Source organism: Vicia villosa, linkage group LG5 (genome assembly GCF_029867415.1).
Source record: "Vicia villosa cultivar HV-30 ecotype Madison, WI linkage group LG5, Vvil1.0, whole genome shotgun sequence".
Classification (NCBI taxonomy): Eukaryota; Viridiplantae; Streptophyta; class Magnoliopsida; order Fabales; family Fabaceae; genus Vicia; species Vicia villosa.
Window position 1 is genome coordinate 155290888 of NC_081184.1, and position 13176 is coordinate 155304063.

At 32.5% G+C, this 13176-nt stretch overlaps 2 protein-coding genes across 4 annotated transcripts; one reads left to right on the forward strand and one right to left on the reverse strand.

The window, feature by feature from the left end:
- The first annotated feature begins 3534 nt into the window (after nucleotides 1-3534).
- LOC131603356 (GDSL esterase/lipase At1g29670-like) lies at nucleotides 3535-5419 on the forward strand. The gene is made up of 4 exons (XM_058875654.1): nucleotides 3535-3823; nucleotides 4192-4316; nucleotides 4403-4874; nucleotides 4970-5419. Exons 1-4 carry the CDS (start codon nucleotides 3583-3585, stop codon nucleotides 5176-5178), a joined length of 1047 nt encoding a protein of 348 aa, XP_058731637.1. The 5' UTR covers nucleotides 3535-3582; the 3' UTR covers nucleotides 5179-5419.
- On the reverse strand, nucleotides 5318-9535 carry LOC131603357 (floral homeotic protein AGAMOUS-like). 3 transcript variants are annotated; one of them, XM_058875655.1, is made up of 9 exons: nucleotides 9342-9532; nucleotides 8810-9045; nucleotides 6698-6779; nucleotides 6539-6600; nucleotides 6360-6459; nucleotides 6220-6261; nucleotides 5972-6013; nucleotides 5694-5869; nucleotides 5318-5605 (listed from the first exon to the last, which is right to left on the reverse strand). In XM_058875655.1, the coding sequence occupies exons 2-9, from the start codon at nucleotides 9034-9036 to the stop codon at nucleotides 5602-5604; spliced, it is 735 nt and encodes a 244-aa protein (XP_058731638.1). In that variant the 5' UTR covers nucleotides 9037-9045; nucleotides 9342-9532; the 3' UTR covers nucleotides 5318-5601. The 3 variants fall into 3 exon arrangements, with proteins under 3 accessions (XP_058731638.1, XP_058731640.1, XP_058731639.1); XM_058875657.1 differs by lacking the exon at nucleotides 5972-6013 and having other exon boundaries at nucleotides 9342-9533; XM_058875656.1 differs by lacking the exon at nucleotides 5318-5605 and having other exon boundaries at nucleotides 5690-5869; nucleotides 9342-9535.
- Nucleotides 9536-13176: the final 3641 nt, after the last annotated feature.

Here is a 13176-nt window from a genome sequence, read left to right on the forward strand (position 1 = left end):
TAAGAAATATAATAATAAGCAGATACCAGTATGTAGTTCGTCTAACTTAGGTGATCCGAAGTTCCGTTGGCCAGATTCTAATTATATCAAAAATCTTTACTAACTATATTATTTAAAAGTCCTCCTCTCAAACTCTCGCTCTATTGATTCAGACTACGATCCTAACTCATAATGTACGCTCTTGCCATCCCACCAGATTTAGAAACACTTTTTGAAAACATCATAATTGATAAAATGCTCATTTCACGAAGAGGTTATCTACTTAAATCTCCTAGTCTCAAACTCTCGCTCTGTTGACTCGGATCATGCTAGTATTCCCTAACGTACGCTCTCGCTGTCCCGCGTCGGATTTAAAAACACTTTTTGAAAATAAATAAATTCTAATTAGTTTTAATACACTTTCACCATCCTTAAAACTAATGTTCTATGTCTACTATCCAGTTAAAGATCTCAAACTCTCGCTCTGTTGATCTTAACCTTTATCAATTCTAAAATCTCAAACTCTCGCTCTGTTGATTTTAGAACTTTAGTAAATTAAATTAGACACAAAACCAGAAACGCGTGATTTTTAATAAAACATATTTAAGCCAACTTATTTCGGATCCCTTCGGTTAAAGTACTTTACATACCGATATCTAAATAAATTAGCCAGACATATTAATATGGTTAAACATGCATAAATAGATTCGGTTCATAATTTTAGGCATATTAATTGGAATACAATATATCATGCAAGGGAATATAATTAAAGCAGTAAATAAGAAACCTGAATAATATAAATCTGAAATAAAATCTTGAATCTTGGAGTACTTGAACTTCCGCCACGGGTTGGTTGGATCGTTCTTCAGAAATTATTACGGTAAATTAAACAAGAAAATTAAAAACTAAATCTAACGTAAGGTTAGACCTGTTAAAGGTTCACAACAATTTCCGGTGTAGAAATTATTGTGAGAAAAGAAGAACGAAAAATAGAAACAAATGCTGGAATTAAAATTGCTGGAATGAAAAGAATAATACTGAACGAGAAATTGTGGCTGGGACTAAGCATGGTCCAACCCCCTTTTTACATGAATATTCGGCTCTTTTTATAGTGTTATTGTGGTAACTGCTCCTTCTAGCTGGTCCCTCTATTTCTCCTCAAATGTAGCATATTAATTGACTTGGTTCGTGGAGTTAAGCGTGTGAATTTGGCAAAAATGGGTCTTCAAAAGTGGAGACGGACGTCTCCTGTGACAAATAAAACGGAGACGTGTATATATATATATATATATATATATATATATATATTTATATATGTATATATTTATTTATTTATATATGTATATATTTATATATTTATATATATTTATCCATTTCTTCTCCTTTTTACTCCTTTTCTTCGGGGAACCTCGTAAACTTTAAATTTCTGAAACACATTAAAATACCAGCGTAATACCAACATAAAACAACATAATCAAAATAAAATAGGGAAATAATCTATGTAAATCAAGTCAAATATGTGATACATTTTCGCGTTATCAAGAGTAGATGAGATGGGCATTATATATTTAATTTTGCCTATGTGTGGAAAACAAAAATGTATTGACTCTAAATTATGTGGTTTACTATCTTGTCGTTTTTACACCATTTAATTTATAGAATGTATTTTCACTCCTCCTTGTTTCTATGTTGCTATATAGGTATCTTATGTAGATGATTCTCAGGTCGAGACTAGGTAGTGATAGTTGAGTTTATGGAGGACGGCGTAGTTGGCCTCTCCAGTTGTTTGCTTTTATGTTATGTCCGTTGGAACTCTTTTTGCCTATTAATTAGTATTATTATGAATTTTTCTATGACATTGTAACATCTGGTTGAGAATATTTTGCCATGTCTTATGATTTGTTTTAAACGAAATTATTATGCTATATTTGAATTAAAATTCCACCTTTGAAATAAAAGTTGAATGTTTTGTCAATGTGACACCCTTCTTTTATCTAAATATTTTCGCAAATGTTTTATAAAATTATTATTGGAGTTTATGGTGTTACAGTTATCTCTACTGTAGCTGTAAGTGTAAATTTGATACACACTGATGAAAATTTAACTTATCTTCTGATAGAGGGAATAGCTAGAGGGAAATTCTATAACACATCGATTAAGTTAAGACTACTACATATAAAAATTGAATCATTCGTGATGTTAACCCGACCTAAATGACTGAAGGTTTCAAGAAATAAGTTCAATGGATAATGAAAAATTGTAAAGTGATATGAGATTAATATTCTATAGAAGATCAAAAGAGACGTGCTTCTCGGAGTAATAAGAGAGTGATAAGAGGACAGAATAATAGAAATTTTTAATGAGATTTATGCACTATATATAGTAAAGTACCTATCTAGAAAAGTAATCTTTATAGACTCTCCTTTGTAAATGTGGTAGTAGGGGCGCTTCTTATGAAATTATATGCAAATATCCTAGAGCGTTCACTAAATCGGAATTTATGTGCATGGTCTTTAAGGCACCAACATTTTTTAGAATGCACGTAACAAAATGTTGTGTTGTTTTGATGTAAGTGATAGAGTTCAAAACTACAAGTTAAAACCTAAATATTATATACTATTCAAGGGTTTAAATTGAAAGATGCATTTGCTTACGCATAATCTTAAAGAAACTTTCAAGTCAATTTTTATATTCAAGTGAGTGATTGTTAGAACATGATGTCTATTTGTGTGTTAATTGAAAAATATTCTAAGTCCCACATTGTTTAGTTTACACACATTGCTAAGCTTCCAACATTATATAAGGAATAATCATGTTTCTTTCCAAAGTATTCCAAAAAAATGTTTCAACTATAGAGAAAACTTTGAAAATTAAAAGTGGTTAAAGTTTCATATTCTCTTCGGAAGTTATGAGTGATCTTGAACCATATTGAGTAATTTAAGTAACCATATAGACAATAGACAATGTATTTCTAGAACGGATTCTCCAAGTGAAGTAGAAATTTGATACAGTTGTATTTTATTTTGAAGAAGTTGTGGTTGATAGTTTACTTATATATTTTTTGACAGTTCACAAAACATAAAGAGAGTGACCTAATTTGTGGCTCATTTCAATAATTTCTTCGGTGGCCGAAACACTTTTTTTCAATTGTATTTAAAATATTGTTCTTGTTCCAACAAGTTCAGTATGAAAAAAAAAAAAAAAGGTAATGTTGCAATTGAAATTAAAATTAGATTGGTGAAAGATGGGGATGGGGAGACTTGTTGATAACACAATGTATATGAAAAATAGTTAGATCCTTGAAGTAGATATGTTGTAGTAGACTGGATATATATCATTCAATGTTAGAATAAGAAAACATATTTTTGGAAAGTTCTAAAAAAAGCACACCATGCATCTGCTAAGAGGGTTTTAGGATTTTAAGATATCTAATTTTAGTGTGTTATTTTTTTAAGCATATAAATGATCGGTTTTCTTAATTTGAGAATCTTATGGTAGATAAATATAACTATGCTCTCTCTCTATTGATATTTTTAGCTACCCTTGAACCCAAAATACCTTGGATCATAAGTCATAACAAACTTTTGATTTCTGACATTTGAAATGGATTGTGAGACTAAGTTATGGCTGGTAGTTCTTTTTTTGTTCTCCAGTGCAATATATTGTGTTGTTGGAGAGCCCCAAGTACCTTGTCTTTTCATATTTGGAGATTCTTTATCAGATAATGGAAACAACAATGACCGTGCTACTGGTGCCAAAGCTAATTACAAACCTTATGGAATTGATTTTCCCGATGGTCCTACCGGAAGATTTACAAATGGCAGAACTTCTGTTGACATAATCAGTAATATATACCAACCGATCATGGTTTTAAGTTGCAGTCGTCAGCATCATTTGGAGACGCAATATTGCTGATGCGGTAGGAATTGCATCAGACGTTTGTTCAGTTACTTTCATCAAAATCAAAATTTCAGTACCAAAACTCAATTTTCTTATGATATAATGAAAAATCTTAATTTAAAGCGCGCCATTACAGCTGCAACACGCGTTGCAACAAACACAATGATCGCAATTCGTTGCAGCTAACGCAATTCACGACTGCAATTTAAAACCATGCGATTGAGCGTTATCATCACATTCCAAGTTTGCATTTTATTTTCATGTACCATTATTGAGTAAATTTATATTGAACCTAAGATTCTAATATTACAGCTGATCTTTTGGGATTTGACCATTATATTCCACCCTATGCAAATACCAGTGGTTCAGACATTGTTCAAGGTGTTAATTATGCATCCGGTGCAGCAGGAATTCGCAATGAGACTGGAACACACATGGTATTTCAATGCTGCGCGTTGGATTGAAAGTTTATATCATATGGCTCATTTACACAAATTTAATAATCGTGTTGAAAATGCTGCAGGGTCAAGATATCAGCATGGGATTGCAATTAGAACATCACAAAGATATTGTTTCCCAGATCGCCGCGAAACTTGGAAGTGACAAAGTGCAACAACATCTTAATAAGTGCTTATATTATGTAAATATAGGAAGCAATGATTACCTTAACAACTACTTCCTGCCAGAACAATATCCATCTAGCAGAAAGTACAATACTAACCAGTATGCTGTAGCTCTTATCGAAGAACATGCAACTTATTTAAAGGCTTTGTATGAGCTCGGAGCAAGAAAGTTTTCTCTGATTGGATTGGGGCCTATCGGTTGCGTTCCACACGGGAAAACTGGTAAATTGTGTGTTAAAGAGGAGAGTAAAGCAGCAAATCTTTTCAATGACAAACTTAAATCTCTTGTCGACCGTTTCAACAAAGAATTACCTGATGCAAAACTCATCTTCATTAACACTGCTATCATGAAAGATAGTAGCTTATATCCAAGTATTTAAACAATTTTTTTCTTCACATATTAGCTCAATCACAATTATCACTTAACTCAACCAATGAATTGTACTAACTTTGCTTGAATTTTTCAGATATGGAGATTTTGAAATGTTGCAAAATCGGGTCAAACGGACAGTGTATCCCTAATGAGGAACCATGCAAGCATAGAAATTTGCATCCATTTTTTGATGGATTTCATGCATCTGAGGTTGTCAACAAAGTCACTGCAAAATTGGCTTATAATGCTCCGTTTCCTGCCTTTGCGCATCCAATGGATATTAGTCATCTTGCTAAGTTGTAACAAGATGAATCTCTCCCTCTCTTGGTCATGTTACTTATCGAATTCTTCAACGCAAGAAAACTCTCATCATATCCTAGAGTTAAAGTTTTCGTGAAAATAGAGAGTTCAAATCACTTGTGCGGTCGATTTTACCACGATATGGAAAGTAGAATAGGGTTGACAAACATGTCGATTAATGTGTAATCTCCATACTTAGTGTCTTAATACACAAGCTAAATAGATCATAGAAGCTTTCATAATAGATACATGGCTAAGCGCTTATGAAATTCTATAAAGCCACTACATAGTATTGAAGGGAAGTACTTAAATAAATTCCCTCCTAGTAGTTTTTCTTATATTTTCTTTACGCATACGCTATCATAAGATTGCCAAGATTCAAATACCAGAAACTCAAAGTCTTTGCCCTTCTCAACCACGAGCACATCAACTGCACAAGAATATTACGAGTCAAGTGTCGATAGATTCAGGTTCATAGATGATTGATGATTAGATAAACAACTTAATTAAACACTTACACAAATTGAAGAGACATCTGGTCCTGCCTGGCATACTGATTATTATTGGGTTGTAATTCATTCACTTGGAAGTAACTGCGAGAGTCGAATTGTTGCTGAGGTTGCATACATTCAAAGCTTGTGCCACCATGCAACACATTAGCACTATGGTTGTTCCTCTGATCATTTTCTGATATCTACATACTCATCATAAAAATAATGATAAAAGGTTATAATTATGAATTGAGATGATGACACAAAACATTTTACACAGGACAGACAGAGAAATAACCACAAACCTTTGCTCTAAGAACCTGGTTGCTATTATGCAACTCTATCTCCTGTGCATATATATGTACATTTTAGTTATCATACTTTGAAAATTATCATACAAATCTTGTTTGTTATCAAATAATTTATCAAACAACTTTGTTTTGGTGAGACATGCTTCAAATGACTAATTAACCAACTAACATGACATAGACAAATTAAAGGAAAATATAAGTTGAAAATTGGATTAAAAGATGAATACAAGGAAAATAATTACCCTCTTCTGCATGTACTCAATTTCTGCAAATAGCATTTCATTCTGATGTAACAAAAACAAAGGAAATTAGTATTTATCAATAGGATCATTATTGCATCAGATATTTATTTTTAAGAATCTTGTGATTAAATTATAAGTACCTTCTTGGAGCGAATTCGGCTAATTCCTTTCTCTAGTTTACTCTCAAGGTTTCTGAGTTCCTTACCGTTCATATTGCTCAAAGCCTCACCCATCATTTGCCTGCATTATTAAAACCTTTTCATCACAAATTCCAAACATTGAAAATGATATGAATCTATGAGAGACTAATTCAACTTGCCTGTTATGATTCTGTAAATTACTGATTTGCACTCGCAGTTTCGCAGCTTCTTGCTGATAATACTGAGATTAAATAAACATTTTAAAGTTATTAGTTTATTCATTTATTAATCATTACATTACATATACAAATTCCTTTTTATGCTAGATGAATGAATACCTGAGCATTAGTCTCAGAAGCTGATTTAGCACCAGAAGTATCAGAACATGCTTTCTTATACCTCTCAATAGAAGCTTTCACACTGAAAATCATCATAAAGAGTATCATTATACAAATCATTTTAAACAAAAAGAAAAAAAAAATTAAAGTTTTAATCATATAATCTATGGTCAAATCATGCAGCTGAACCTTAAAACACAATCTTGAAAAACTACACATCAAAAGATCTTATTCCTCAAACTCAAACCTTAACATCACAAAGTTGATAAGATGTTTAATCAAGTTGATTGGATATGTAATGTGAAAAAAAGAAAGTAAAAAAACCTTTTTCCATTTTCAGAATATTCAATCTCTGATACCTTAATTTCTTCAAACTACTGATTGGTTCTTCCTGCCACGTTGGCACAGGTTCCTAAATATGATTGGTTCAACCATTTTTAGCCCTTTTTTTACAATTTTTTCTCTACCTTATGAAACAACCATCTCATACACAGTGGACAATACTCTAAACAACACTTTATAAACCACCTTGATTCATTCCAAAACGTATTAAAATATTAAAAAAGTACTAGTTTTTTCAGTCTGAGTTAAATCATAGCCGTTGAATTGACACTGCAATAGATGTGGCAGTAAGAACAGTTGTGCATTTGTTGTTACATGGAAGAAGACAAAAATGATCATAACAATTTCATTGGCTGTCACAAACTGTCGTACGTTGTCTCTGCCTCCATTTACATCATTCATTGAGCTTAGAAAGAAAACCCTTCCCTTTTTCTTCCTCAGTCTATAACTTTCACAGATTTGATCTTTTATGTGAAAGATCTTGTGCTAATTCAAATCTTGTATCCCCAACACAACAAGTGTGAAATTATGATATAACTAGTAACTACCCTCTTCATTACTTCATCTTTTGTTGTTTTCTAACTATGTCAAAGAATGAATTTTTAGTTTTTTACCCTAAAGAGATTGATTAATTAAAAGCTATCTAAAAGAATGAAATTTTAGTTTTGTTTACCCTAAAGAGATTGATTAATTAAAAGCTATAGCAGATCAACTTTAAGAAAATTCACTTGTGACATGACTAATTAGATTCTTTCAACCAAGACAAAATAGAAATCACAGAGACTAGCTAAAGTGGGTCATTTAAGCCCTAACCAGAAGCTAATATCAGATTTCAATACCCTTTTGAATCTTATTTCAGAAAGTTTATTTATTTTTTCATTTGTTGTAACCTATATTAAAACCCTAATTTTTAGGGTTATTGTTATATCCAAGATAAGATCCTGCAAATGGGTGAAAGTGAGATTTGGGAAGAAAAAAAAAACCTTTGTTCAAATTCAGAATTGAAAATCTTTATATGGGTGTTGATATTCCTAATCAGATTTTATTGTGATGAATTAAAAAAGAGAACTTTCCTTTCAAAAAAAAAAAAAATTTCTGCATAATCTATGAGGAACTATAGTTTTAGGCTTTACACAAACCCTAATTAACCCTTGCTATTTCTTTACAAGTTTTTTAATTTATTTTATTTTATTTCATTTGATTTAACTCATTGACAAATAGCTTTTTCAACTTGTTTAGGTCTTTCTTAGGGGAGAATAATAGAAAGGGAAAGAGGAAAAAGAAAAATGAAAAAGTTTAAGAACAAAATGAAGAAGCAAAATAGGGGTTGGATGATCTCACAATCCATGTTTCAAATCTTCCAAAATTCTTACAAGTAGCAACCAGATCTATCTATATAACCAAGAACACTTGTCATAGGTAAAGAAAAGGGGTAGATAAAGAGAATGGCCTTGAAAAGTTCATAGAAGTTTCATAAAAAAAAAGGCTAAAATAGAAGAAACAAACATAAGTGAAACTTGGTTGCAGAAAACAGACATACAAAGAGGAAAAATTAACACAAACATGATTACTCTCTTTTGGTGAAGCTAACTAACTCATTCAAAAGATCCATGAACATGAACTTTACTATATGAACTCAAATGTTCCCAAAAAGAAGCAACAAAGACATTTTTTGACTCATCAAAAACTGCAAACAAATAGAAAAACAACACCACCACCAACAACAACAAAAAAGAACACAAAAAGGTTGAGAATTTCTAAAGTAATTACCTGTTATTTGCATATTCATAGAGACGGCCACGAGTCGAGAAGACTATAAGAGCAACTTCTGCATCACAAAGCACAGACAATTCATATGCCTTCTTAAGCAAGCCATTTCTACGCTTGCAGAAGGTAACTTGTCGATTCGTCGTGTTTTCGATCCTCTTGATCTCAATCTTTCCCCTTCCAATCTTTCTCTGAGGAGAATCAGGCATGGATTCATTTGGAAAACTCATAGTTGCAAGCTGAATCAAGCAAAACATCATCAACACACTTTTCTTCACACAAACAAAAAGTCTATCTATATATCTCAACAAAAACCATGAAAAAAATTGATTGTTAAATTAGTTCTAGTTTGGAAAAAGATTGAAACTTTGAACAACCCTTCTTCACCCTTTGAATCATAGGCTTTTTAGCTACAAATTTTTTCATAGTTTTCATGTGGAAAAGGTTTGATTTCTTACACTAAAAAGAAGGGAAACATTGAGAAAGGTTTTGAAACTAATGTTTCATTATTTTGTTGAATAACAAAAACACTAACCTTATCAAGGACAATAACACAGATTGTAATCTTTGAAATAGTATGTAAACTTTCTCTCTTTTTTTCAACTTTGTAGAACAAAGAGATATAAGAAAAAGAAAGCAAAGAAATGGTATTTATAAAGTGAAAAACCACCTTTTCATCTATGATGGTTTTGGTTTTGGTTTTGGTTTATTTATGCATCTCAAACAACATATACTCAATTTCATCTCTATGATATTTTATTATTATTTTTTGATATTTTTTCCCTCTCTATCCTCATTGATTTAGTGGTGTGTGTTTGAAGGGAATCAAAATGGAAGGACAAAGATGGAATAAAACTTTAGAGTTAACCAAAAATGAATTATGATGAGTGAATGAAGTAGGGCACAAGAGAGAGAGGGGTCAGAAAAGGGTTATTAATGGGGTGAAAAGGACATTGAGCTAAGTTGCAAAACATACCGCAAGTGGTATTTCATAGTATATAATGCATATCAACCTCTTTACCTTTTGTGTAGATGGGAATATTTTGTTTAGAGTTAATGCATAAATGCTAATTAAAACTAATGAACAACTTATTGTGTGTAAATTTGGTATTTGTTGTTGACTTTTAAGTTAAAAGTAAAAACCAAACTATGAGATTATTGTGTGAAAAAAGAAGTTAGAATAGACTAGAGAATTTTGAAGTTGTTTTATTGGAAAATGTCTAATCTTGGTTAATTAGAGATAATGATAATAGAATAAAAATTATTAACTTTTTAAGTTGATGATAGAGTTTATCTATGAATCACCAACTTTGTAATATATTTGTTGAATTGGAGTACCATCACTGATTTTTGGATTGATGAATGTATAAATATGTGAATATTTTTAACTAGCTTTTAGATGGAGATCTTATTAGAAAACAAAGTAGAAAAAAATTTCCGAGTTTTAATATTGTAATATTAACATAATTTATGAAAATAAAAGATATTATAAAATATAAATAGATTAAACTACCCTTAATTCAATTATAAAAAAAGACTCATTATATATTACCTAACAACTCGACTTAAACTCGTCGTACATTAACATGAATCATTAAGAGTTTGGCAAACAAAAAACCAACCCAAAACAACTAACATCATAATCAACAAAAAGAGAAGAAAAAATCAAAGAGACGAATTATCGTAGAGAGGAGCAACCATTGAATGGAGAAACCAAATCAAACTGAACCAAAAGGAAGGAGACGTAGTAAAAAAACAAGTAACCAAAGAGAAGAACTCATATAGATAAGCATCCAAACAAAAGAACCAATAGAGAGTGAAGCAAACAAAAGAAACAGCAAGGTGAGTATCGGTTAAATAAGAGAACAAATATGGAGATGTTCAATCAAACAGAAGAACCAATAGCGTGTTGGAATTCAATTATGAGAAGTTAAGTCTTAATTCGACTAGAAATGGAAGAAATGTTGGATATACGGGAGAAATGACTCATACATTCATCATCTTAAGGTTTGTGATGGATATGTAGTGTCAAAGTCTCTTGAATCTTGGACGTTTAGCCAATTGACACTCTTGGTTTCCCTAGATTCCCCAACATAGAAAGAGAAACGATTAAATAAAAGAACCAATAGAGGGATACTTAAATCAATGGTGAGAAGATAAACTGAAATCATAAATTAAAGTTAGATTATCTCCTTGTTTAAGACCTCCCTAAATATTGATATCTTCTATTAGGTTTCCATTTACTAAAAAGACGATAGAGATTTAGATAAAAAAGCTATAACCCAAGTTATCCATGTGAAATAAATGATATTTAATGGACTTAGATAACATAATTGAATGTACTGATGTCATGTAATCATGATACATGAATGCTTATCTGCTGATGGCTCGCCTTGGATGGCCTTTGAATTCACCATATCTTCACACTTGGGAGATCTTAACATCAGGGTTGTATACCAACTGAATGATATTTTCTTAATTATACACAGTCATTCAAGCATTATGCCCTAAGGGGGCAAGATGCTTAAGAAGAAACGTCACTAAGGTAATCCACCTTCTAAATTTTTTGGATGTACACATCCCCCAATTAGAGGCCCCAAAGGGACGAGATGCTTAAGAAAAAATCATCCAAATAATCCAACCTTCTAAAAAATTACAGAAAAATGCCCTTTAAATTGTGTATCGCCATCGCCACTTTTCAATTATACATGCTTTGCTGGTCTAATAAAAAATGTAGAAACCTTCATTGATGACTTCTAGTTATTCTTTAAACAACGTAGATGTATATAAAGTCTCAACTCTTAGACATATCAAAAAAATTGATTCATTTTCGTTATAGTTGTATGAATTAATTTCCATCACCATCACCATAATCCTCTAAGAAAAACTATCTAACTATCATTCATAACCATTAACTCATCGCCGCCGTCAACTTTGTCGTCATCACCCTCCTCCTCAAGTCACCTCTCTATAGGAGCACACTCCGTCTTATGCCAAAACTTCCAATCAAGTGCTTGACACGCATGGGAGCAATAATTCACCGCACCACAAACTGAACACCTTCAAAAGTCGTGATTCCGCGTCTCCGGCCTCCCATAATTCGCGTGTGAAGAGAGCCTCAAACTCAAACCATTCGATTCGCCGCGAACGGCAAACCACTCCGTCATAAATCGACTCAACAAATTAGTGGCGGAGTAATATGGGGATGGGAGGGTGCTCCCGCACCATTCAAAATTAATAAACCCTTTTAATAAACTTATTCCCAATCGCTCATTTCGTCAGGTGAAAGAATCCGCGAGGGTCTTCATCGCTCAGTTCGCCGGGCAAATGAAGCCGCGTGCAAGAAGCGAGCAGAGCGCTCCTGGGGCGTGGACCGAGGTCGAGGCGAGCAGTCTGTACCATTTTTATAAAATGATGTAACTGGAGTTTTAGGACTCCGTTTGACGCGTCGTTCGAAGCGTTGGGAAGCTAACACATTGACATATAATATAATTGAGTCATATGAGATGTTTGGTGTATGAGTCCAGTACCTTTGTGTTTAGGGGATTGAATCATATTATGTTGTTATGATATGATATATTGTCTTTTGATGATGAATGTGACGTTGTTGTGATTCTGTTATGGAGTTGCTATGAAGTTGCAGTGATTGCTAACGATGTTTTGTGATGAAACTATGATGACATGTATGTTTTAAATATGTATTACATGTTATGTGATGAATATGTGAATGATGATGCGATTGACTAGCCACGGTTATATGACGTTGTTGTGCATCATCCATTCATTAGCATATCATGAACGGTGGTCCGCCTGTGATGTGTCTCAATCTCATTGTGCGGATTGAGTGCGTTTTATGAAGTGCTTCGGTTCTAAGAGAGAATCGATCTTATGGTGGGGATATTTGGAGGGTGATGACCAAGTTTTCATCAAAGATTTTGGTACCACATGCATCGATTCAATGTTGTTGCATTAACATCATATGTGACATTGCATGGATTTTATTGATGAATTGTGATGTAATGATAATTGTGAAGTGCGTGAATTATGATGCTTGAATGACAAAAGACGTTCATGTGCTATTGTGAATTATTGTGAGTATGTTATGTTGATAAATGATGTGCTTTATATGATGATAATATTGCTCGTAACTACTCTTCTTTCCTTATATCTTTTTAATGAATTGTGATTACTCACTCTTTCGGTTTGAATGTTACCTCCATATGGGTAACGCGCAGGTGACCAGGAGTAGTTTAGTAGAGACTTTGAAGATAGCTTCAGAGTATTTCATTTAGTTTTGATTGTTAGTGGTGTCTTGCTCTGATATGTAACATCAGGTTGGGAACTTTGAGTTTTGCGAACAATTATGTTCT

Coding starts and splice junctions, on each gene's coding strand:
- LOC131603356 (XM_058875654.1), top strand. CDS start 3,583: ATGGATTGTGAGACTAAGTTATGGCTGGTAGTTCTTTTTTTGTTCTCC. Junction 3,824..4,191: donor AACTTCTGTTGACATAATCA/GTAATATATACC, acceptor CTAATATTACAG/CTGATCTTTTGGGATTTGAC. Junction 4,875..4,969: donor AGATAGTAGCTTATATCCAA/GTATTTAAACAA, acceptor TGAATTTTTCAG/ATATGGAGATTTTGAAATGT.
- LOC131603357 (XM_058875655.1), bottom strand. CDS start 9,036: ATGAGTTTTCCAAATGAATCCATGCCTGATTCTCCTCAGAGAAAGATT. Junction 6,014..6,219: donor TTGAGTACATGCAGAAGAGG/GTAATTATTTTC, acceptor ATATATGCACAG/GAGATAGAGTTGCATAATAG. Junction 5,870..5,971: donor ACCAGGTTCTTAGAGCAAAG/GTTTGTGGTTAT, acceptor ATGAGTATGTAG/ATATCAGAAAATGATCAGAG.